Source organism: Daphnia carinata, chromosome 6, assembly GCF_022539665.2.
Source record: "Daphnia carinata strain CSIRO-1 chromosome 6, CSIRO_AGI_Dcar_HiC_V3, whole genome shotgun sequence".
In the NCBI taxonomy this organism is placed as follows: Eukaryota; Metazoa; Arthropoda; class Branchiopoda; order Diplostraca; family Daphniidae; genus Daphnia; species Daphnia carinata.
In genome coordinates, this window is record NC_081336.1 from 5,611,238 (window position 1) to 5,621,475 (window position 10,238).

At 41.7% G+C, this 10,238-nt stretch overlaps 1 protein-coding gene and 1 pseudogene across 1 annotated transcript; both read left to right on the forward strand.

The window, feature by feature from the left end:
- The first annotated feature begins 354 nt into the window (after window positions 1-354).
- On the forward strand, window positions 355-1,514 carry LOC130703301 (poly [ADP-ribose] polymerase tankyrase-2-like). Its single transcript, XM_057524790.1, has 2 exons — window positions 355-664; window positions 1,129-1,514. The coding sequence occupies exons 1-2, from the start codon at window positions 355-357 to the stop codon at window positions 1,512-1,514; spliced, it is 696 nt and encodes a 231-aa protein (XP_057380773.1).
- Window positions 1,515-5,453: 3,939 nt separating this feature from the next.
- Window positions 5,454-10,061, forward strand: LOC130703302 (DNA-directed RNA polymerase III subunit RPC2-like; annotated as a pseudogene).
- Window positions 10,062-10,238: the final 177 nt, after the last annotated feature.

A 10,238-nucleotide genomic window follows, 5' to 3' on the forward strand; every position in this document is an offset into this window, starting at 1 on the left:
AACAGGATTTTCGATCGCTCGTCGCGACTACGATAAATCCAAAAGTCAACGCAACACAAGACGTAGAAACATACTCACCCAAAAAGGAGATAAAACAGAAAATAGAACATAATTAAATGCACGAAAACTTGTTATTAAATTAAGAACATAGAAACAAGAACTTAAAGGAAAAGAAAAAAGCAATGCGATAAACTTTGAAAGGTTTGCAAAACTGCGAAACTCTTCCCAGTGTTTCAATGGCATAAATCCAACAAAGTTTTACAATTCATGTGCATCACATTAACTCATCTCAAAATGGAAAACAATTTCATCACAAAAATTTACGACTGTAAAGGTACCATCTTCCCCAGGAAAATGGAAAAAGTACACGAACTGATCACCATCGAGGACACCAAAAGTGAGGATAGCCAACCGGACTGCAGAGCAAAAGAAAGTCCGAAAAGTACGGATGTAAACAAGCAATTAGTACAATACATGGGATGGAATGGAATAGAAGCGGAAAAGAACGACTTTTACGGAAATAAAGAGGAAGTGAATAACAGCAGTGAATCAAGTGATGATGAAAACGAGGGATTAACGGCGTATTGTGGAATGGAACCCGACATGGAAATTGAACACAGTGTTGATTTTATATTGGGGTATGACAGTGACACCTACCTTCAATGTGAGCCTCCCCAAAAAAGGAACAAGCCGGACGACCAACACAGGGAAACGGAATCATGCAAAAACTGTCGGATGAAAACAATGGCATCCATATCAGCGGAGCGAGCAGAAAAAATCCAACTACGAAGACAAGCCATGATAGACTTAGAAAACGGAAAACTTTCATTAACAATGATGGGAGCTCCAATGCAGGTAGTAAGAAGGTGCATCCAAAACGAATTCAAAACTCAACAGGGTTGGCCAAGACAGAAGATGGCCACATTCCTCAATGAAAGATTCGAAGAGGAACAGACATGACTCAAACCAGCGTACGAAGATGTAGGTACGAAATCACCGATCTTCTACTATCCTTCGGAGCAGACCCAGAGATACTCCATCACGGCAAAACAATTGGTCATATCGCAGCGGCCGAAAATGATCTACTGTTACTGAGGATCCTAAAACATAACAACTGCGAATTTACAGCTCGCAACTACAACGGAGAAACTCCCTTAATGTTGGCAATCTCACACAAAAACCAAGAATGTGCATCGTTAATATGGACACCAACTAACATCAACATTGCAACACCTGACGGCAGAACCGTTCTGCATTATTTAGCCATGTATGGCCTAGAAGACCTGGCCACCCAAATTTGCGCAAAGAGAATAATCAATATCAACCAACAAGACGATTCAGGCGAAACCGCCTTACACGTAGCAAGCGGATTCAACCGAATCGACATGATCGAGATTTTACTGCTACACGGAGCAGACGCAGGGATAAAAGACTCCCATGGACACGCGGCTGGAACAGAAACATGCAGCACAAGAGCGCAAACCATATTCCAAAAATGGGAAACTAAAACATAACATTAGTTCCTTGAATAAAATTAAAGGAAAAGAACTCCAAAAATACAGCCGCGAGGAAAAAGAACAAGCCATAATCAACATAGCAGAAATATCAGGCAGAAAGAAAAACAAGAATAAAAGAAGAAAAGAAAAAAGACAATACGCCAACAATCTTTTTAAAATCACATTCAACGCTTTTTCTTAAATTTTAGGTGAAGGAACAAGTTTTATTATTCAACCATAGCAACAGCTGTAGTCGGTGACGGAAAATGCAAATTGGAGGACCAATTCTTATTATCGAAGAGGGGAAGGAATGTAACAAGCCCAAAGGCTAACCAAAAGGAGCCACACCTTTTACATCCCTCAAGCGTTTCACAAGTGAAAGTGAACGTATCTCCTCCCACTTTACCTTCAGCATTTGTGTTCTGTAGTAGTATAAATACTGCATATTTTGTAGCTTGTAATTCGGAGTTGTTTCGGCAGCTCACTGCAAATACACGGGATTTGGAAACTTTACAGAGTTGTGTATGAGATCTATCCCCATTGCTTTGCTTTTGGATTTTGGGAGGCATTTTTCTATTTCTTCTATCGTTATTGGGTCATTAAGGATGCTAGGGTGGCTGGATGATATTTTCCCATTAATTATTGAATCGAAAGGTTTGTTTGCTGGGATGTTTGATGGGTGGACGTGACTGAAAATGTCTAAGAATAGTTCCGCTTTTTCCCTAGCTGAGTTATAGGTTACCTCATTGGCTTTGATAGTTGTGCCGTCTGGGGAGGGATTGGATCCCTTGCCTATCATACCGTTCGTGAAAGACCACAGCTTTGGTTAATCGTTGGTTCCGAGGTTGGTGATAAAGGACTCCCATGCTTTTTTCTTGGCCGTGATGATGCATTTCTTCTTCAGTGCTACCGCTTTGCTCCATTCTGTGCGCTTTAATGACGAGAGTGGTGTTTTACACCGTTCTCTAAAGGCTTTTCGTGCATTTTTTACCTTTCTGTTGCACTCTTCGTTCCACCATGGGCAGTTTTGTGCTGCGTATTTCCTGGGTTGAGGTTGTGATTTCTTGAAGCATGCTTTACTAGCTGTGTTAATGGCGTTCGTGAACGTTGTTGCAGCTGTCTCGGGATCACCGATATTAGGGAAGTTTTTCTCTGTAAGATACTTGTCCAGCCTGTTGTTCCATTCCCCCCTTTTCTTTTCATTGATTATCCATGTGGGTGGCCTGCCGGTACTGCGTGTTGGGGTTTTGTTGAGAGTCAGGATTAGGGGTAGGTGGTCGCTCCCTAGATAGGGGCCTACTTCGATTGAGGCCGCTGCTACCAATCCCGAAGAGGTCATTGTTAGGTCGATAGTGGAGGATTTTCCCGTGGAGGGGTCAATTCGTGTGCCGAGATCTACGGGCGTTATTGGGCACATATCTTGGCTATTTAATAGGGCTACGTAGATTGACCTGCCTGCTTTATTAGTCTGCGTGCCGCTCTCCCACATGCTGTGGTGGGCGTTGAAGTTCCCTCCGATTACTGTCTTGTTTGGTCTGGAGAGGAGGTACTCAATTTCGTGAACTTCACAGTCACCTTTTGGCACATACACTGATAGGAAATCCAATGGTTTGTTGTTAACTGATAAGACACTGGCACCGATGGCTTCCACGGTGGCTGGTTAATTTATATTAATTGGCGAGGAGATTAATTGTTTGTGAACTAGTATCGACACTCCTCCACCTTGTTTATCAGGGCGGTCCTTCTTGAGGGTGTGATATGGGTTTCACTTAACATAACGATTTTTGGTTTAACTAAAGATATAAAATTCCTGAACTCTTCAAGTTTGGCTTTAGTTAGCCCTCTAACGTTCCATTGAATGCACTTGAAATTTTTTGACGTGGGCGTGATAGTGGATCTATTTATCATTATCTATTGTGTCCATTTCGTCGCACCATTGACTGGTGGAGCTGAACATGGGGCTGAGGCTCGCTGAGATGTTTTGGTGTAGCATTAGAGGCTTCGGTGATGCTCCGAGTGGGTCGGTAGTGGTATCTGACGGAGGTCCGGGGATACCATGCCCAATTAGGTTGCTTATTAGAAGTTCTAGTCTGTCGAATCTGTTTTCTTGGTGAATGGCGTTTTCCAATTGTCTTTTGTCTAGGTTATCGAACCGCTTGTTGAAATGGCTGATCTTTTTATTTGTGTTTTACAGGTCTTCCCCTAGGCTATTTATCTTCCCTTTGATGTTTGGAATTGCTGTAGCGGTGATGGCCTTCACTTGATCCTGCAGGGCCTGTATTTGGCTCTTCAATATCGCCATCTCTTGATCGCGTTCATGAATTTTGCAAGTCTGCAGTTGGCTCACGGGATCTGGGCTGGGTAGGGTTCCTGGTTTCGTGATATGCCTGGCCGTTGGTTTGTAGCTGTTGGTGTATCGCATGCGTGCCTCCTGTACCGATATGCCCTCTAAGACCGCCATTTTAATAATCTTTTTCATCTCTAGAAAGGTCGGGCATACAGCGTAGTTGTCGGCCTCATGTTCGTTGCTACCGCAGTTAATACACCTGGTTAAGCATTCAAGATTTTCTAGGTGTTGCGTTCAACATTTTTTCCAATTGTTCCCATTTGCATTACATCTGGATGCCGTGTGACCTAACCTCCAGCATTTCCTGCACCTGTAAGGGCTTGGTATTGATCCCTGCACTTGGTAGCTCAGCGATTGCCATCTTACTCTATCTGGTACGACCGACGCGAAAGTCAAAAGGACTGTCTCAGATTTAGTGCCCGGTTTGTCGCGTATCGGTAAACGCTTCACGTGGGTGACATCTTGTCCTGCGAGTGCTTCGAGAATTTCTTAATCGCTATCGCTAACTGGGACCCCGAAGATTACACCTATTTTTAGCCTCAGAGGATCGGTTTGGCAGCATGCACGTGGCTGGTCTACCTGTTATGTTCACTATTTTTAGCAGCTTGGCTTGTTGCGTCGCGTCTGTTGCGTGGACTAGTAGGTCGCCTCCTGCCATCACTTTGGAGTCCTTTGGTTCACCTATGATAGCTAGTATAGCTTTGTGGACGGCATCTCTTTCAGCGATTTGCTTGAAGTTGGGTTTGTCGTCCATGAGTCTGACGATCACCGGGTGTAAGTTATCCATTGTGTTGCAATGCCTTTTCGTGGGGGGTGAGTTGCCATGATACATTGTTCTTTTGGCACTCGGCGCGCTTTTTACAAAGAGATCAGAGGCTGGGCATGGGTGCACTTCGCTCGTGCCTGTCGGGCGGGATAAGGCCGTAACTTGGTGGATTTTGCGCACTTTGAGCGTGTTTTTTGGACACGTCTTCTCTCCTACCTAGTTTAAACGGCACAGGTCATGTAGGGTCTGGATCTAAGAATCTTTCATATTCGTCCATTCGTACTTCGTATGGCATGTATTGTGCTTATTTGTCTAGTATCTAAAAAAGTAAAAGGATTAATCGTCCAATTTCACTTCCGGAATTCTAAATACAAAATCTGAAACCAAAACATAATAAAACTTAATTTAATTTTTCAATGTTAACCTCACGCCCATGTCAATTATGGCATCAACCTTTAGTTCAACTTTTCAGTGAACTTGTGTTTTCGCGTCAAACGTCCGGTAGATGGTTGACCGTTTAGGCGCCAACTGCAATCCAAAATGCGTCCGCATTTCAGTGCTGCTGCAGCGAGCTTTATCGGAACTGCTCACGTGTTCAGGCCCGTAGTCCGAGGGAGGTCTTAACCCTATTGGCATTTCCAATTTGATTAGTATTCTTGATACACGCGTGTTTGCGCCTGGGTTCCAATTTTTTCCACATGATAGAAGCGTTGGCTTAAAGGCTCCGCTGAACAGTTTGAGAAAGAACAAGATTGTGAGACGATGTAAGTTGTGAAAAAATTTAAGTAGATGACACCGGAAATTTTAAAATTAGATTAAGTGGCAGAACTGTGAAACTAAGAAGATGGGAGAATCACACAGGGATATTTATGGAGATCTTGAAAAATTATTAGAACCAATTAAGACTGTTGAGGTAATTCTAAAATTCTGTTAATGACTGACGAAGCTAATGATTTTGTCAAACTTACAGGAAAAATGGAAGTTGGTTCCGGCTTTTCTCAAGAACAAAAGGGTTGGTTAAACAGCTTGTTGATTCGTACAATTACTTCATCAATGTGGACATCAAGAAAATTGTTAAAGCAAATGAAAAGGTAGTGAGCCATGCTGGTCAAATATTCTACCTAAAGTACTTGGACATTCATGTGGGAAAACCAGATTCCATAGAAGATATGCAGCATGTAATAATTTTTAAAAAATCCTTTAAAGTATCAGCCTTTATTCCATATGCTGTTTGAATTCAATAGTCTCGGCTCACCACTCCTCATGAGTGTAGGTTAAGAGACATGACTTATTCAGCTCCAGTTACTGTTGATATCGAGTACACCAGGGGACAGCAAAGAGTTATACGCAATGGTATTTCTATTGGAAGAATGCCAATCATGTTAAGGAGCTCAAACTGCACATTGGCTGGTATTTCACCTGCAGAAATGGCAAAAAAAAAAAATGAATGTCCATATGATTGTGGTGGTTATTTCATTGTTCGGGGAAATGAAAAGGTAAAAATTTTTTTGGTAAATTGCTGTTTAGTCGTAACTTTTCATAGCGGTCAATTTTAGGTGATCATAGTTCAAGAACAAATGTCGATAAATCAGATAATTGTTGAGCATGATAGAAAAGGCAACATGTCATGTCAAGTAACCAGCAGCACGCACGGAACGAAAACGCGCACCAATGTCATCATGAATAAAGGAAAATACTATTTGAAGCAAAATAGTTTTCAGGATGTAATGTTGTGATGCGTTATTCTGAAAGCGTAGACTGACTTATTTTCTTTCAAACACTTCAAGGATGTCCCTGTCGTCATAGTTTTTAAAGCTATGGGGATTTTGGCTGATCAAGAAATAGCCTAAATGATTGGCACTGATGATCGTGTCATGGCGGCATTTGCGCCCTCTTTAGAAGAATGTGTGCGCGCATCGATCTTTACTCAACAGCAAGCACTGAAGTATCCAATACATCTTCAAAATTCTGTATATCTATGCACATAATAATCTTTTTGGATTGTGTACTGCAGGCATTTGGGAAACAAACTGCGTCAAAAGCGTTTTTTGGGGGGTCCAAAGAAAACGCCTGTTGAAGAGGCTAGAGAGATGCTTGCCACCGCCGTTTTAGCTCACGTTCCGGTAAGATTTTACGTTTTCATTGATGTACAATGTCATAATTATCATATTTGCATAGGTGGAAAATTTCAATTTTAAAGCTAGCTGATGATTCGCCGGGTCATTCAAGCCGAAAATGATCCAGCATCAGTTGACGACCCTGATTATTATGGCCACAAGCGCATGGAGTTAGCGAGTTCACTACTTTCCCTGTTGTTCGAAGATTTGTTCAAGCGGGTGAATGTCGAATTAAAGGCAATCGCGGATAAGAAAATTCCCAAGGTTAAGGCGGCCCAGTTTGATGCAATTAAATATATAAAGGCCGATCATATAACTTTGGGATTAGAAAATGCCATTGCTACTGAAATACTCAATTTTCTCTTGGTTCGCTCTTCGAAATCCGTAACTTAATTGTATTTCTTAGGGAAATTGGACGATAAAACGCTTCCGAATGGAAAGGCCCTTGCCTTTCCGTCACACAAACGCTTTGCCGCTTGTCTAACATCTCTGGACTTGGGATGATGACTCGGGTGAATTCTCAATTCGAAAAGACACGCAAAGTATCTGGTCCCCGTTCTCTCCAACCTTCTCAGTGGGGTAACAATACTTTTTCTTTGTCACCAAATGTCATAGGTTTTATTTAATTTCAAATTTAAAAAATTCTTTTGATAGGTATGATGTGTCCGTCAGATACACCAGAAGGAGAAGTAAACTAATTAGCTTTTAAAACAAATGTGATTGTTTTCTCCAGAAACGTAAAACAATTTAATATGGCCTTTATGGTGATATCATTTAGGGATGCGGGCTAGTAAAAAATCTGGCGCTGATGACTCATGTTACTACGGAGGCAGAGGAAGAACCCATCATCCGGATTCCACAGAACATGGCAGTTGAAGATATTAATCTATTCAGTGGGGAAGAGATGCAGCGACCCGAATATATACAATGTTTTCTTCAACGGTTCTTTTACTTTTTATATGTGTCTCATAGATTACGATTGTTTTCACTGCATTATCTACTCGTATTTTAGGAAATATTCTAGGACTCGTTAACGATTACGAACGCTTGATCCGATGTTTCAAACTGGCTCGCCGCCACGGCTACATCAACACCTTTGTTTCCATTTATCCACATTTTTTAACAAGAGCCGTTTACATCAGCTGCGATGGTGGTCGTCTATGCCGGTATAACAGTCTAGGTTATGAAGTTACCAATTTTGTATTGTTTGAATTCTCTAACCGTAGGCCATATATAATCGCCCGAAAAGGAAAACCAGCTATAACAGAAAGACATATGCAAGAACTGGCAGGTGGCTTTCGGACATTTGAAGACTTCACTCATGACGGGCTGATAGAATTCTTGGATGTGAATGAAGAGAATGATAGCAACATTGCTGTGTACGAGTCGGATATCACCGTAGAGACGACCCATCTTGAAATTGAGCCATTTACTTTGCTGGCGTCTGTGGAGGATTAATTCCGTATCCTCATCACAACCAAAGTCCACGAAATACTTACCAGTGCGCTATGGGTAAACAGGCGATGGGTACCATCGCGTGCAACCAACGAAACCGAATTGATTCGCTCCTCTACAACCTGGTTTACCCACACAAACCAATGGTTAAGACACGCACGATTGAGCTCGTCAATTTCGAAAATATTCCAGCTGGCCAAAATGCTATGGTCGCCGTGATGAGCTATTCTGGATTCGATATCGAAGATGCTTCTGTTTTAAACAAAGCTTCTTAGGATCGAGGTAAATAGCAACATGAGATTTTTGCGTTTTCTTTTAACATCATGTCGAAAATTGTTCAAATTTATTTTACCGTTAGGTTATGGGCGTTGTTTAGTTTACAGGAATGAAAAATGCGTGTTGAAGCGGTATAGCAATCAAAGCAGAGATCGTGTTAATGGTCCTATGGTTGATCCAACAACTAAGAAACCAACATGGAAACATGAAATTATCGACATGGATGGCTTTGCTTGTGTCGGGCAACCTGTTCAACCTAAACAGGTATATAATTCGATCAAAGTTGATGCTGGCCCTACAATTATTTTCTATTTTTATGGTAAAAAGGTGCTAATCAATAAAATTATGCCGACCGTTCCCGTGGTTACTGTTGGACCGGGTGCGCCCGCTGCGGCTCAAATGCCAGAATATCGTGACGTTCCCATCACGTAAATTTGTACAGTTTTATAGGCTTAGTTTTTAGAATTTATTGTTTTATTTTTTATTTAGATTCCTTCATATGTTGAAAAGGTTATGTTTTCTTCCAATGCCAAAGAGGCAAACAAATTAAAATCCAATTACGACAGACTCGGCGACCTGATATTGGCGACAAATTCAGCAGTCGATATGGTCAAAAAGGAGTTACCGGTTAAAGCCTTTTGTTGTGTTGATTCTCTTGGCCTCTTATTAAAGCCCGATTATCTATTACAGCGCTTATTGCAGAACAGGAAGACCTACCCTTCACAGAGCTTGGAATTTTTCCTGATGTAATCATCAATCCACACGGATTTCCATCTCGCGTGACAGTCGGTAAACTGATTGAATTTTTGGCTGGAAAAGCGGGGCTCATGGAAGGAAAGTTTCACTACGGTACCGCTTTTGGCGGATGTAAGGTGCGAATTTTAACATTCATTTTGAATTTTGTTATGTCATGGTTTTACTATAGGTACAAGACGTAAGTGAAGAATTGATCTCGCATGGATACAATTATCAGGGTAAAGAGTGTATGACTTCTGGAACAACAGGGGAGCCGCTTACAGCTTATATTTATTTTGGACCTGTACATAAGCAAACCGCGATCTTATTATAATTGTGTACCGATTTAATTTACTTAATAATGATTAGGGATACTATCAAACGTTGAAGCACATGGTGATGGATAAGATGCATGCGCGTTCGCGTGGACCACGAGCTGTCCTGACACGGCAGCCTACCGAAGGTCGTGCCCGCGATGGGGGCCTTCGCCTTGGTGAAATGGAACGTGATTGCCTCATCACGTGCGGATCTAGGTTTGTGTAAATCGTCACTGATCGTAATTATTATTCAAATTTTACTGGTCGTATTTTTCTTGCAGCATGCTAATCTTGGAGCGATTGATGATCTCGAGTGATGCGTATGATTTTGATGATTGCAATCAGTGTGGTTTCATTGGATCTTCTGGTTGGTGTCACTATTGCAAATCAAGTGATTGCGTTTCTTCTATCCGTATTCCCTACGCTTGCAAGCTTCTCTTTCAAGAACTTCAAGCGATGAACATTGCTCCACGCCTCGATGTAACATCGAGATTATTAAGAATAGTTATACTTTTAAGGCACCACACCATGCAGCCAAGGACATTAAAATAACTAGTTAAAACACTAATATTTTTACCCTAGGCCATAGAGACGTTCTTTTCCCTTTAACATTTTTGCAAGTGTATTCTTTGATTATATTCCAACTAGTACCGTAGGACCCGTCCAGGGCCGGGGGATAGGTGGCGCTAGCGCATTTTAACGCTATTTTTCAGAAAATCGGCCTACGCC

Coding starts and splice junctions, on each gene's coding strand:
- LOC130703301 (XM_057524790.1), top strand. CDS start 355: ATGGAAAAAGTACACGAACTGATCACCATCGAGGACACCAAAAGTGAG. Junction 665..1,128: donor CAGTGACACCTACCTTCAAT/GTGAGCCTCCCC, acceptor GCGAATTTACAG/CTCGCAACTACAACGGAGAA.